The 15,986-nt window shown below is 40.6% G+C and overlaps 1 protein-coding gene and 1 long non-coding RNA gene across 2 annotated transcripts in view; one reads left to right on the top strand and one right to left on the bottom strand.

The window, feature by feature from the left end:
* Positions 1–3,956: 3,956 nt before the first annotated feature.
* LOC136713975 (transcription factor HES-2) lies at positions 3,957–5,235 on the bottom strand. Its single transcript, XM_066691231.1, has 4 exons — positions 5,094–5,235; positions 4,887–4,982; positions 4,653–4,737; positions 3,957–4,423 (listed from the first exon to the last, which is right to left on the bottom strand). The coding sequence occupies exons 1-4, from the start codon at positions 5,181–5,183 to the stop codon at positions 4,095–4,097; spliced, it is 600 nt and encodes a 199-aa protein (XP_066547328.1). The 5' UTR covers positions 5,184–5,235; the 3' UTR covers positions 3,957–4,094.
* A 3,046-nt stretch (positions 5,236–8,281) lies between these two features.
* LOC136713989 (uncharacterized) overlaps positions 8,282–15,986 on the top strand; it is an 8,283-nt gene continuing 578 nt past the window's right edge. The window contains exons 1-5 of the long non-coding RNA XR_010805003.1: positions 8,282–8,403; positions 9,359–9,434; positions 10,550–10,631; positions 15,046–15,154; positions 15,568–15,641. This is a non-coding gene — a long non-coding RNA (uncharacterized LOC136713989). The remainder of the gene's footprint in view (positions 8,404–9,358; positions 9,435–10,549; positions 10,632–15,045; positions 15,155–15,567; positions 15,642–15,986) is intronic.

Here is a 15,986-nt window from a genome sequence, read left to right on the forward strand (position 1 = left end):
GTGCCAATACATTTGGAGCTGACTGTAAATAACTTAAATATATAGTAGACACTAACCTACCCGCTGTTAACTCTATTAATCCCATGTCTTGTTTCACAGCCCTGTGGGAGGGGCTGAATTTAAACCCAATTTCTTCATTAATTTTATCTTGTTGCTGTTTCATAGTTCGTAGAAAGCAGACACCTAGAGGTTTCAGTTGCATATGGCATAGCTCTCTGTCCCTTCCCTGTTCGGAGATAGCATTGACACTGCTCTGTAGCTTCACTCCACAGCCCCCTGAGTTCAGTCACTTTTCAGAGACCTAGAGCTTTCAATTGCTTTATGGCAAAGCTCTATATCTTCACTGTGCTTTACAGTGTAGTACACTACAATTTACTGTGTTGTAACCACAGTACACCACACCACTCGTTACTCACAGTACACCACACTACACTGTTTTTACCACAGTACATCACACTCCACCTTAATGTGATTTTACTGTGGTATACCACAAGAATGTAATGTGTTTTTGCCCCACAACACCCCACTACGTTTTACTAAGTATATCACCATCATCACCATCAGAATATATCGATCCACTGCCGGATAAAGGCCTCCCCAGGATGTTTCCATATATATTATCACAGATCAGCCATAACATTATGACCACCTGCCTAATAGTGTGTAGGTCCCCCTTTTGCCGCCAAAACAGCCCTGACCCGTCGAGGCATGGACTCCACTAGACCTCTGAAGGTGTGCTGTGGTATCTGGCACCAAGACGTTAGCAGCAGATCCTTTAAGTCCTGTAAGTTGCGAGGTGGGGCCTCCATGGATCGGACTTGTTTGTCCAGCACATCCCACAGATGCTCGATTGGATTGAGATCTGGGGAATTTGGAGGCCAAGTCAACACCTTGAACTCGTGATTCATCAGACCAGGCCGCCTTCTTCCATTGCTCCGTGGTCCAGTTCTGATGCTCACGTGCCCATTGTAGGCGCTTTCGGCAGTGGACAGGGCTCAGCATGGGCACCCTGACTGGTCTGCGGCTACGCAGCCCCATACGCAACAAACTGCGATGCACTGTGTGTTCTGACACCTTTCTATCAGAACCAGCATTCACTTTTTCAGCAATTTGAGCTACAGTAGCTCGTCTGTTGGATCGGGCCACACGGGCCAGCCTTCGCTCCCACGTGCATCAATGAGTCTTGGCCGCCCATGACCCTGTCACCGGTTCAGCGCTTTTCCTTCCTTGGACCACTTTTGATAGGTACTGACCACTGCAGACCGGGAACACCCCACAAGAGCTGCAGTTTTGGAGATGCTCTGACCCAGTCGTCTAGCCATCACAATGTGGCCCTTGTCAAAGTCGCTCAGATCCTTACGCTGCCCATTTTTCCTGCTTCTAACACATCAACTTTGAGGACAAAATGTTCACTTGCTGCCTAATATATCCCACCCACTGACAGGAGCCATGATAACGAGATTATCAGTGTTATTCACTTCACCTGTCAGTGGCCATGATGTTATGGCTGATCGGTGTCTACATATATACGTTCCAGATACAGTTCTATGGGTTGAAACAGGGATTTCAAGAACACCAGAGTAGCCCATTAGGAAAGTGATTCAGTGCATTCATTACATTCACCATGACCAAAGAGAAGCTGCTGGCATTTCTTCTGCAATTCTTTGCAAATAAGTAAACATTTAAAACATTTGTAAATCATTTCTAGTAAGAAGCCAAACATAAATATTATAGACCTACAACGTGCCAAACGTCTGCAGTCGGCATCCATGTCGTTACAGAATCATTCAACTGGGTCTTCCGTTTCCTCCGTCCAGAGGTGTACCGCACTATAAACAATAACCAAGTCCTAATGAACTGCTATGAGCAGTGCTGAGTCCTTATTAGATGACACACGCATTGAATTCGGGGCTGTTTTGTAATTCCATTGATGTTAATGTGCCTGTTCTCGTCGGCAGGAATCGACCAGGTTTTTGGCGCGGGGGTGTGGTCTGACGCCCAGTGTGACGTGATTGACATGAATGCACGCGCAGGCATGCCCCCCCGGCCGGTGGACAGCTCGCGAGCGTGCCCCGCACTTTCCCACGCCGGGAACTGCGCACCGAAACTGCGCACCGAAACTGCGCCGTCAGCTCGAAGTGACAGTGGGTGGGTGCGAGTGTCGGCTTCTGCAAGTCCGGGCAGCCCTCGGGTTTCGGCTGCGCCGGGAGAACCGCTGAACCGCAAGGTGACGCAACGAGGCGGCTGAGATAATGAGCTCCGGCACTGTGCGGGTCTGCTGCTTTCATTTGTTTGGTTAAAACACCATATATCGAAAACATGGTCGGTTGTCTTGTTTTAATGCCTGCATTATTATAGATATATGAACAAACAACTGATGTAGTATTGTTATTCTATTTCTTGTCATCTTCTCCAGAGTCCACAGCCCTAACCTCTACTGCAGTGCTGCCTTATTCCTTCCAATAGCCTATTGCTACTATATATATATATATATATATATATATATATATATATATATATATATATATATATATATATATATATATATATATATATACTTGATGCAACTTTTAGTAAATCAGCAGCGAGATGGTTGGTAGTTGGCACAATGCTCATTTGTAATCGAAGGAGCCTGTATTCTTTATTTTGTTTTTCAGATGGGGAGCAGCAAATTAAAACTTAATTTTAATTATCTCATTTATAATACAAATATTTACACGCAGTAATCTCACCCACATCAATTCCGTTTTCCCTCCGTAGGCCTGTTGCGTGTGTATGTACTATTAACAGAATGGGAAACAATTATTTGATATATATATATATATATATATATATATATATATATATATATATATATATATATATACAGCTCTGGAAAAAAAATAAGAGACCACTGCAAAATGATCAGTTTCTCTGGTTTTGCTATTTATAGGTATGTGTTTGGGTAAAATGAACTTATTTGTTTTATTCAATAAACTACTGACAACATTTCTCCCAAATTCCAAATTAAAATATGAATGGAATGGAATGGCTGCCAAACATGTAGAGATGCTGATTTAAGACAAATTTGCAGTGGTCTCTTAATTGCTTTCCAGAGCTGTATATATATACAGTAACCTTAATTGTCAAAAGCAGGGGTAAAGGGTAGCGTTTATATATTGACGTGTTTGCTGGTTTATAATTGATTGCTGAAAGAATATGAGTTTGCTATTGCTAATGCTAATGCTATTCAGCTGGCTATACGTGTAGCATCTTTTAAATGGGTTTGCATGTCCATTGTATGTCGGGCTTTTCCACAGCGACATTGTTACAAAAGATGGGCAAATACAAGTAGGATTTTATACCATTCATATAAACTTGAAACTTTGTGTGTGTGTATGTTTCACGAAATGCATTTGCTACCATATTTCGTTTAGTGACCGCTAAACAACATCGAAAGCTTACTTGAAAACCAGACAAGTTTATCTCATTAGTGAGCTGAAAGAAAATAAAGAGGCAATCATTTTTTCCAACCGTTTATTGAGATCTCTTGAAGGTATGCGGATATCACATCCTTGTTACAATAAATTATCTTTGGACTCCCTCAATATAAATGTATTTTATTTAATATATTAAACGAAATTTAATGCGCATGTATACAACAACACGAAAGTGCCTACATATTGCTTTGTTTTGCACAGATCTAGCTTAATAAAGTCGTCTGTGCAAATCACATACACGATATAACCCTTTGGGTTTTACAAGGGTGTGTTTTATACAACCCACATACATTTAACCCTCAAGAGGACTAAATATTAATAGTTCACAGAATTTACGAATCATTCCAACCTTTCTGAATACATACTTGGTTTGAAACTTGGCCGCGAATTATACATTTCCAACGGCCAAATGTTAAATATCGAACATATTAATGACTGAAACCAAAAAACGACTTCAGAGTATAGCAGAAACTGGTCACATTATAACAGTGGTATTTTACAAAATTAATCTCTGCGGTGCCAACTGTGGTTACAACATCTTGCGGTCTGTGTAGATTCCTCTGACATACAAATATTTTACAGCAGAACCAAAACGTACACGTCCGGTGCCGGAGTCTACCAGGGCCTCCACATGCTGGCGCTCTGGGCCGCTGGCACCGGCTGGGCTCTGTTGCGCAGCGGGCCGTTGTTATCTGCGCCAGGCTCGGTTCTCGCATTTCGGGCCGGGTTGAAGCACAGGACGCTTGGATTCCGTGGCGGGAAGACGCGGGGGCTCTGGCCGCTGCAGTTCTGGCAGGACGGGGCCGCCGACGCCGCCATGGACTGCTGGATGTATTCATTCAGGCGCTGGCAGGTGTCTTGGTCTAAGAGGTCTGTTTTGGGCAGCAAGGTGGAGACCCGCTGCAGGCACGCTTTGTACCCTTCTCTGTAGCTGTCTGAGGAACCTGGAGGTGGAGAGGAAGGGCATGTTTTAGTTTCTCGTTTACATTTCAGACACTAAGCAAGAATATAAAACCTGACTTAATACTAAATGATGCTCATAAATGTGCATTGTTTCCAATAGATTCTATTTTTAGTTTAGCTGTTATACTTAATGTATTCATTTGAACATGCACAATATATATTAAACGTATCAAATGACTACTAAAAGCATAACTAAGAGAAGAGACTCACTTTTTGGGGTGCTGGGCAGATCTCGGAGGAACCTCACGGTCATTTCCAGAATATCAGCTTTCTCGAGCTTTGAGTATCGGGAGTTCTGCAAGGAGAGCAATGAGAGAGACGGGTTAGGACTTTCTCCAGCACATACAGCTAGTGAAACAGTATGTGTGAGATGTACAGTATATACAGTGTATATTCTTAAGCGTGTTAAATACATTCAAAATAAGCGCGTGTGCAGAAACTTACATCTTTCCCGATCAAAGGCAGGATGAGGGTCTTCAACTGGTTGAGGCTTTCATTGATGCGCGCCCGCCGCCTCTTCTCCATCAAAGGTTTGAGAGTCTAAAAAAGAGATCAGTGTGAGGATTAATATCACATCCAGCTGATGCACAGCACACCCCGAAGCACAGACATCCTGCAACCCAAAACCGGACTCCGTTGAAGAGCGTTTACCTTTCTCAATTCGCTCGCTTCTTTCCTCTTTGCCACGGTCATTTTGGGAGCGTACGACTGCATGGCTTCGGCAGTGATGTTCGGAGTCATGGCTCTTGTGGGTGGATGCTCTTCCTGGGAGTCTCTGAGCTGAAATGTCCTTCTGAGGCGGCTGCCCGGTATTTATGGTGAAACTGGGCGCCTAGGGTCCGCCCACAAGCCATTGTGCAACAGCCTGGACGCCGAGACCAATTCCGCCGGGACAACATCCAGCGCCATGAGGTTAGAGAACCATCTGTCCGCCGAGGCGGTGCGTACCATCACTGTAGGCATTTCAACCCAATTAACATGAACACACACAAATACAACGCATGCATATATAAAAATGAGCTAGATATGGACGCATTTTCTCGAATTTGGTCGGTATCAAGTTAAATGTTTGGTTAGTTTAGGTTTTTTTTCTCACAATAAGCTTGTGAGAGTTGTATGTTGCGTTCTTAAATGTGTTTTACTGAATTACTGACATACTTAAATAAAATATGTATGTACTAATACAAAATGTCTCAGTTATTGTGCACACACAAAGAAGGAGTTCAAATCGGTAATACATACATACAATAAGGTGGTGGGGTGTGTGATTCAATACTGTATTAAATAATGGCCAAATCATTTGTGGACTTCTTAAGTTCTTGTTGTTATGGCTAGGACAAATAAGTGTATATGATTTTAAATAGACGTCGTCTCAGGAGGCTATTGTGCTAAACGTGGATTCTAATGCTTACAAAGTTGTAGGTGGTCGGGGGTCTGACGTAGGGTGGGATTCGCTTTAAACAAATCTGTTTAAATTATTAAACAGCTTCCCAAGCCACGCTATACTGGAATAACATCTGCTTGGAAATCCAAATCGACAATAGCTGTTTTGTTCCGTGTCTGTGTGGGGGGGCGAGCACGTTCACCTGTACCGACTGCGCGCTTCGGGAGGGGCGCCAGGCGCAAATAGCAAAAGAACCCACATATTTCCATATTATTTATTGAAATGTAGGCGATATTGCATACTTTTATAAAGTCTCTACCGGCCATCTCATCGCTGATGTCTTTAAAGAGAGAATCAAGATAATCACTCAAGTTTAAGATTGACTGCAGGTTACAAGGCATACAAGCTATCCCTACTAACGTTGATAGCAATTCGATGCATGTTTTGTTCGATGTAGATCCGTCGCTATATTGCACATATAACAGTATATATAAGATGTTTTTATTGATGCATCTCTATGCTGGTGGAAACGGCGCGCGATGTGGCAGCAGCAGCAATTGAGCCCCACGCGCCCGGCACGAGCCGCTGCGGCCAGATGGGGGGGGTGGGGGCTGGCCGGGCTCGTCCCTGTGCCATGAAGTTCGTGCAGTTTGGTTTTCTGTTTGGATTATGTTTTTTTGTACAGGTTTTTTGGCGTCAGTGCCCCATCTGCAATCTTTTGTTGGAGTTTTGGGATGTGAGGGGGGTGGGGGTTCGGGGGGGTTGTTTTTGTAACCTTATGAGGAACATTTAGGGCTTTCAGAAGCTAACAGGGCAGCACATTTTAATTACAATGCATTGAAGACATCATCTGAAATACTAAATCATCTTTTCCCTCGGATTGATGGATACAAATATGAAATCACCGTTTCCCCTACATCTGTGCCATGCATGCATTTCACTTGTGCACCGTAGATTACATTCAGTTGTCACCCAAAAGCTTCCCAAGCTAAAAGACCACGCTGTTTCACACACCTGTTGCTAAAATAAATATGATATGAATGGACCTTTACGCAAAACACATCACTTTAAATGGTTTAATTGAACCGTCGGGTCTTGAGAATAACACGCATACATGCATTTGTAATATGAGATGTAATAACTTGAAAAACGTATACATGAAAATAACAGTCGTATGTGTGGGGGTGGATTTGTGTGCGAGTGGAAAAGCAAAATGCTCTAACTGTATAGGAAAGCGAGTCGTATTATCTATTTCTTAGTGGGATACGCACTCCTAAAACCAGGTATTGGAAAATATTGTGACTTTATAAAGCCCTAGATGCGTATATGCACACACACACACATATATACATTTTGCAAGAGCATGAAACACATCTTTCAAGCACAGGCTTGCAGGTTCCGAGGAACAAAGCAAAAGATTGAAATTGATAGCAGCCCAACTGCACGCGTCTGCGGTCCCCACGGGGCCTCAATTAGCAGCCGCTGCGCCCGCCTCGCCCGGGATCGCACTTCCAAACTTCTTCACATACAGATTTCGGTTAGATTTTCCTTTGTCTTTCAAACAAATTTGGCGTGGGTACCCCATCTGTGCAAACTGAATACACAGTGATTCTTTCTTCTTCTTCTTTTTTTTTTAATTGAGTGATTTTTAAAAGGTTGGAATTTAGGATTGGGGGATGGGAGCCGCAGCTCATTTGACCTTGAGGGAGAAGGACTATACTTTTTTTGGTGAGGGTCTGTGCGTAAAATGTGTGATCGCTTGTCTAAGATGAATATGGTTCATATCATGTAGTGGTAAATAAAACGGCGGGAGAAGGGGAAATAATGTAAAGCTGAAGAGCAGTAGCCTGAGCCTGTTTACTGTACACTTGAGAATCCAGCTTCATCTGAGATCCCCTGGACAAGAACGATTGTTACATCAATTGCACGTAAGCGCTTTTCCATGGAAGGGAGTTATTTTGTATGATTTGGAAATATCATATTGAAATATAGTGGGATAATGACCCTACGCACATGAATCATATTGCGAAAGCGTCTGCAGACGCCGTGGCGGCTCATTCGACAGTGTAGAGCAATTGCAGGAATACCAAACAGCATGTGACTGAATCGGAAAAACGCTCTAGATTTATTCAGCTTTTTAAACTAGAGCTCCATGTGTGGGTGCGAGTATATATACAGCACACACACATATACTATATTTAAACTTTTGTTCTTATTACACTTTCTTATATATAATATGTGTGTGTGTTTGTGCAAGGTTTTGTGTAATGAAACACATCTTTCAAGAGGAGGAGATCAATTTATGACGTTAATTAATTGTATTATTATTATTATTATTATTATTATTTGTATTGTTTGTATTATTGTTATGATGGCGTTGGTTGTAGTTGTTGTTATATTGCCATATTCTCAATTCGGACCTGATTGCATTAATTACGAGGTGGGCACGAGCCCGGCACGAGCCGCCGGCCGCCCCGCGCGCACAGGGGTCAGGCTCGAGACGCGACGCGTGCGCAGCAGCCCGGGCTCCCGGTCAGCGAGAAACACCGCATCTGCGCACAGGGCTGCACAGGCCAAGTGAGTGAAGTTATCCTAATATATTTCTGTGTTTTCTTACATTGTTTCCATTCCCGGCAGAGTGTCTGCACGGGGTGCCTCAATGCAAAGGTGCTGCCGTTTTTGACAGGACTGTCCGGGACTGCCGGGTTTGAGAGAGAAGTACAGAGGGAAGCGGCTCTGACACACGACGCCTCGGAGGAGTCATTGCGCAGGAAAGGCGCAGCGCTGGATTCCAGGTTTCGCTTCAGTGTGTGGAAAAGGGAGCTTTAAAAGTGTCAGACTTATCCTGCTCCTTTTCCAGTAGTGTTAGTGGTTGAGAAACAGAAACTGCTCAGAATGCAGTTTCATCCATAGCTTTCTTATCGAGTTGCATTGGTCATAAGCCTGCAAGTGTTTTAATCCTGAAACTTCGTCTGGGGCTCCACTATGCGATTACCGAGTCTAAACTATTGTATACGTCTTGCAAAATGAAGCTACTAATACAGTTAATTATTCTTGGAATCCTACCTGCAAAACTTAAAATGCACAATTGTCATTATTGAGGGAATGTGTCCAAAAGACACGCATATATAATACATTTTAAAATATATATGTGATAATGACTTTCTCCTTATAAGTATCTCTCTCTCTCTCTCTCTCTCTCTATCTATCTATCTATCTATATATATATATATATATATATATATATATATATATATATATATATATATATATATGTGTGTGTGTGTGTGTGTGTGTGTGTGTGTGTGTGTATGGACAAATACCACGTGGCTTTATATCATGTGTGTGAAGTGAGAAAATGAACGATGGACAATCGGTAATAAAAGGGACTTCTGGGTTGTAAAGTGTGCAAAATGTCATTAAATGCATAAAATGTACACACATAGAAACAAAATAAAAGCTGAATATTAGTTTGTACCATTTTATGCGTTAATGTGCAGCTTTATGAAAGTTTTTGTTTTTGTTTTTCAAGAGGTCTGCATCAGGGGACCATGAAATGCAATCAATAGCAGACAAAATCAACAAAAGATAGCTTCCCAAGCCAAAAGGTACGCTATAATAATTATGATTATGACTGTAAATTCTGAAGTTTTGTGCTTGATGACGTCAGGCTGACGCACATTGAAACAGTGCGGTGAGACACACGGGCAGATTTAGTCTGGAAGGAATTGTTTCCACTCGTGTGAAATGCCAATGAATGGTCTTGTTCATCGAGAATCGATTGATTGTAGAAAATCAAAGTTCATTTATTTAATTTTGAAATAAATGCGTGGACAAGAAGTAGTAGCTTTATTTTTAAAATTAAACTGATGTTTTCACATATGTTTGACTATATGTTAATTATATTTTTACAATATTTTGCAATGCTTTTTGATATAGGGTGCAATATAATACTCATAATAATAATAATCTAAGGTTACATGGTGAATCATTAAGTAAACAGTACCTTTAAAACTGGTAAAACAAGTAACACTACATAAGAGCTCATGAATAATGGGTTGGGTAAAGGAATCAATAAGGAAGTCACAGAATACTTTTGATTTTGCAATATTGATTTTTTTTTTTTTTAACATTTTTAACAGTCTGATAAGCTATGTGATTTAATTCAATTTGCTGGGATCCTTCCAGTATCAGTGAGAGCCACGTTCAGTTTAAATAGGGTATATGATAAGTGTGCTTATGAAGATTAACCAAGGCCAACTCAAATTATAACATAATACATTATTTCTTAATCTGATTTACAGAGCCTCTTGTTCTGAACCCAGTTTGCAGAAAACCTCAGGACATATTACATTAGTCACAGTGCACACACAGAAATAAATATTATGTTTGTGTCTGATGCTGAGACTATAAGTGAAATTAAAAAGATGCAACCCATTCCGCTCAGTGTGAAAATGTTCTCTTGTAGACAATAGATACAAAGTGCATTTGGAGGTTAGTAGACAAAAATTACCTTCAATCTTTATTTCAATTCTAAACAACACACATGAAACCGGAACCTGTGCAGATATATGATAACAATCTCTATCAATTTTACTCTGCAGTCTTTAAGGAATATAAAATTATGAATATGATATTTTAATCTATCTAATTTTTTTTAAATAGGTTTATAACAAAGCAGCTTCTGAGGCATATCTCTCTCTGTGACATTTTAAACTTTCAGGAAATTTTACCTTTTGAATTCAAGGAGACAAGCAAGCAAACAAGCAACGTAGAATATATAAATTGTCAGCAAGAAGTCTGTGGTGAGTAAAGACCATTTGATTGTTTTTTTCCTGTCTAATATTTCTGCTTTAAATATGTCAGCGAATTCCATTTGTTTATATGAGTGAAATGGTTCTTGCTTGCAATCAAGAAGCAATAATATATTATGATAGTGCAATTTTGTTTTGTTGTGCATTCAATATATAACATAAACTGATAGATATTTTGTGGCAGAAATTATAATGTATAAGAAAATTAAACACCTGTTGGGGTAGATATTAATGTAATGCATTACTTTAACTTTGTGTTTTGTACAAATAAGCAGATAGCATCAGTAATACATTTTGCTGAAACCTAAGATGATTTTAAGTCTAAGCATGAGTAAAACAATAGATAGGCAATGTGTTTTTGTGCTTGTGTGCTTTTTGAAGTTCAGCCTTTTATCTATTAATTAACTCATTCGCACAGTATACGTTTAATAATTTAATAATTTTGCAATCGTAAATTATTCTATATGTATATGTCTTCAAAAACTAAAATAGTGAAATAGTGAACGCCAGTGTCTTTGAACTGACAATATACATATTTGAATGCATATTAAAGGTCTTAGTGAAAAGCAGCCCAAACATTAGAACAATAGCTTCCCAAGCCAAAACCAACGCCGAGTCCATAAAACATCTGCCAGAGTAAGGTAACACAAAATAAAATACAGGAGAGAAACAAGGATTTTACACTTGGCATCCAGCAGACCCAGTGACGTCATCTCACGGGGTCCAGCCCGCACTCCGGCAGCGGCGAGAGAGGCACTAGCCCAGGCATAGCGGCCTTATTCTGCCAGGGATGTACACTGCTTTTAAAACATACATTGCATGGCATTGGGTAGTTATTAGTAGTATTTTATCCAACTTTAAAATGTGTGAATTGGTGCTGTAGCTTATTATGTTGCACAAGGTCGAAGGGGCTTACATCTGTGCGTTTTATAACCCACAACACCTTTAACTGCCCGATACTAATTTGCATTGTGAGGGGAAGCAGTGGTCTTCAACTGGAATTAATGATGAATGAAGGAGCTCATGGAAGACATACAGTGGCACGACCCCCGACGCGGGGTTTCTGACTCTGCTGCTGTAGTGCAATCAGTCCAAAATAAATCCTGCCTTTTGAGCTGAAAGATCCGCATTCAGTATTTGAACACGCGTGTATGTATCTCTCAGTGTCGGCTTCCTTTTCTATAGCAGTAACTTCTGCAGTGTTTACTATCTGCAGAGCCTGGCAGGGCTGCTGTCCGTTATAGCAGAAAGGGCGCTCTTCCACCGATATTAATGAAATGATGAATTTCATGCAAATATGTGCATGTAATTAATTGTTATCTCCACTGCTCGTTGTGATCAATATCGAAAGAATTATGCCAAACATGTATAAAACCTGTCAGACTTCACCATTGAAACATACCTATCTCTAGTATTTGGGAAATGTTAAACAAATAAGTAATTGTTGATGCATTATTCAAATATTGTGAATTTAAATGTTGGTCAATAATTTACACAATACAATATTGAAAATGCAAATAAAGGTAATAACGTTTTAATGTAAATTAATTTCCAGCGACATCAAAGTTTATGACTGAAATTGGAGTGAACTCAATTTAGTGATGAACTGTTCATATAGCATGCAGAGGCAGGCGTCCGTGTGCGGCTTCACTGTGGGGGAGGGGAGGCACTTCTGGCAGTAAAAACCCAGACCACTGTTTCAGAGGGAAAGCGTGGAGCAGTCTTCCTAACATCGCTGAGGTCTTCCTGCTCAATGCAATATTGACAGTATCTAAGACGTCTTGAAGTACGCATTGTAATCAATTTAAGACTGCAGTTACTACGTGCATTATTGATTCATTCATACTTGTAAAATATTTCCTACAGTATTCTACTGCTCCCCCCAAAAATTAATCGATAATCGCATTATCTGTCAAGGCTACTTTCTCATTTTGCCACTTGCATGAATGGTAGTTTTAGACTTGCCTGTGGATGTGGAGAATATTGCCTTACAAATGAAACTGGTATCACATTTTGGCAAACCTCTCTTCAGGTGTTTGCCTAAAGCGTGTAGTTCAAAGCTCACGCCTAACACGTCAGTCTCACTACTCAACTTCATGGTGCCTTCCTCAGCAGAAAATGGGCTGTTGCACGCATCCAAAAGCCACCTGCAACATGATAGAACTTGAACGTAAACCAGTCCCTTCAATGCAGAACAATGAATAGAAAGGTGTTTTAATATCTACACAGAAATAATGATTAAAATAAAGAATGAAGTGCATAACCTGTTCCAGGTAGATGAGGCCTGGAACAAGCAAGCAAGCAAGTTCGTTACTATATAGACTACACAATCAGTATTTATATATATATATATATATATATATATATATATATATATATATATATATATATATATTTATATATTTGAAGTCTATTGCAGAGTGGGTGGCGGTGGTAATTGTTATGTTCAACTATGTTCTTTGAAATATCCGTCTAAATAATCCATTGGTCTGTCTGCTGTGGCACAACTCTATGATGTGGCGGGATCATGAAACTTGACTCCATATGTAGAAATAAATGAGGAAAAATCAATGAGTAGCCTGAAGTGGTAAAGCTACTCCGTGTGGGTAACAATTGTTTTGACATTACAAAGTATTATACTGTATAAGCAAAATATATAATTTGCATGTGGTGTAAAAAACACACAAAACAACATATCGGCGGGTCTCATCGAACAGTAGGTGATGGATGTTGGGCGAAATCGTATTTATGCATTTGTTTGTTTGATTGATTGTTTATTTTCAGCACAAATTGGTCTATATCAAAAAACCTGAAATCGTATATCTTAGCATTTGTCCTTAGACTTATTTCCCTCATCAACACAGAGAAAACTAGCGACGCTAAAGCGCGTCTTTTGAGATGCTGAGCTGGTCAGTGAGTCCCAGTGGGGTGTTGTGCTGGTCCGGGCTGTCCCAGTAATACAGCACACGGGCCGGGAACACGGACCCCCAGATGGGTCATCCAGGTCCGCATTGCATATAATACAATAATAAGAGGAACTACCTGTGAAGCACTCATGAAGTCGTTTTAGCCTGATCGCTACTATCAAATGAGGATTAGAGTATTGAAATAGTTTTCTAGTTTCACGACATAAGCAGAAAGAACACAATATGGTCTTCATACTCTACTGCAGGTGGCATGGTTGTAGGCAGCAGCAGTGAGGCATTTATTTACGTGTGGATTATGTATTTTCGTTGATTAAAGACACACAAATTAAAGATTAAAACGCCAGCCTCAAGCTCGTCTGCACAATATGTGTCGTAGTAAAATGCACTGAACAATAGTGAAACGCCATGGACGGGTTCTCATTCATGACAGAAATGATGCTCGATCCTTCTGCTGAGTCTCAGAAAGCGTCGATGTATTGTTGTAGATCAATTATTTATTCGTGGCTTCATTGAACTATAAACTATATAGCTTAATCTCAGCAGGAAACGTGGATGAGAAGACGTCTGAGTCTTAAACCAATGAAATGAACTGTACAGATTTGGACGACAGCAAAGCAACACATTTCTGAATTAAAACACCCAAGCCAAAACCCAAGCTAAATGATGTACACATCTGGTCACGGAACTTAAGGAACAAAGGGTATTTTTGACCAAATCATAAAAAAGGATTGTCTATGCGTCATGTAAAACGCACCCCCTCCCTCCTTCCTCCCTCGACCTCAATTCCCTCGCCATCCCCCACTGCGTCCCACCCTCATGCGATTTGGGTTTCCAGTACATTGTTATCATTGTGTTCATGGTTTTGTGTGACTCGTGCCTAAGACTGCTTCTCCCAACAGTAGCCTGCATTACACATTCAGCACTTATTTTGAGAGGGTTGAAATGGGGTATTTTATGCATAAGAGTTAAGTTTGGGGGAATATTGTGTCATTGGCCCGTGCTATTCACTCTTTCAGACCCCGCTCCCCCCGCGCAGAGCCCCTTTGTGCGCGCTTCCGCTGTTATAGGAGGCACGAGCACGGCACGAGCCAGCTGGACCCCCCCCCCCAAAGCCCCCCAGATGTCCTAAGCGTGCTCGCCCGGGCAGTGTGGCTCTGCCTTGAATTGATGCGTGTCTGTGCAAAAGAGCTCCATGTGCATTGCTCTCAGAAAGAGACAAATTGCATGGGGGGTTGTTGCTTTTTTAACGATGCAAATATAATGGGGGTGTCCAGTCCTCAACCTTTAAAGTTGCTTCTCCTGTATTAAAAAGAAATTGAAGGGATAGCGTTTTTGTTAAAACCACAAATGGAAGGGTCTGTTTTGGTCATTTGCAGGACAAAACAGATTGATAATACGCAACAGGCATCACTATTTATGCATCAGAATTCAATGTGATAATACTATGGTTTGTTGAAATTAGACGATATTATTTATAGAAGTGGCGGGTGATGCTGCAGACGAGGACCAGTTTCCCCGCCCCCAGATTGCGTGCAACTCGGGGGTTTGAAAAGTGGCGCCGCAGACGGAGGCGCTGCGCATCCTGCGGTGAGTACAGATCTGATGCGCATCAATCTAGTCTTTAGTCGTGTTTTTGGTATTATTATTTTATTATGGAATTGATTGATTTATACTTAATGTATCGATGCAAAGTGAGGCGCTTTATAAAGATGTTTACTTGATTTTACAACAATTGAAAAACAACAGCATTGATCGGATTATATTTGTAGTCCATTATATAATTATATGTATTACCTGAAATGGCGTTTGTTAAATGGTTTAATCGTTTCAGTTTATTGTTAATGATTCTGTTGTGTTTAAAGATAGAAACTGGAAGATTTAGAAGTGTGTAACCAAATTAGCGTTTTTAATTGTCTTTATTGTTATTATTTCAATTATTATTACTATTACTATTATTAGTGAGAAAAGTGTGGATATGAAAGTGTGACCTTGTTCCCCAGCCCCGCACGGATGATGCTCCATGTGGAGACGCTGCGGCGGTCTGGCGAGATCAGCGGTTCCTGTTGATGTGAAGGTATTTAAGAGTTGCTCGAGTAATGAGTGCAGTTGTGCTGTTTTAAATAAATATAGCAGGGCTAAGAAAGAATAAATAAGCATCGGTTATAAACTCACACGCACGCACAACCGCTCTATATACGACATTATGCATGAGGGAGAATTGATTGGTGGTGAAATTGTCAATTGTATGATATATGTTTTGAACGTTTGATAACAGGATGAAATGTTTAAAAAGTCCCAACACAATCCATCAGGGATGCATCGTGTACTTATTTTATCCAAATGATGCGTGCAAATATACAATAAGTGGTCTGCCCACATCATTTTATTATTTATCTATTTATTTTGTTTATTTTCTTAC

Source organism: Amia ocellicauda, chromosome 18 (assembly GCF_036373705.1).
Source record: "Amia ocellicauda isolate fAmiCal2 chromosome 18, fAmiCal2.hap1, whole genome shotgun sequence".
Classification (NCBI taxonomy): Eukaryota; Metazoa; Chordata; class Actinopteri; order Amiiformes; family Amiidae; genus Amia; species Amia ocellicauda.

Bases quoted from the DNA above. Each gene is read 5' to 3' on its own strand.
- LOC136713975 (XM_066691231.1), bottom strand. From the start codon at position 5,183: ATGACTCCGAACATCACTGCCGAAGCCATGCAGTCGTACGCTCCCAAA. The intron at 4,738-4,886 runs GTAAGTTTCTGC...CTCTCCTTGCAG, and splicing joins TGCCTTTGATCGGGAAAGAT to AACTCCCGATACTCAAAGCT. The intron at 4,424-4,652 runs GTGAGTCTCTTC...CTCCACCTCCAG, and splicing joins TCTGCCCAGCACCCCAAAAA to GTTCCTCAGACAGCTACAGA.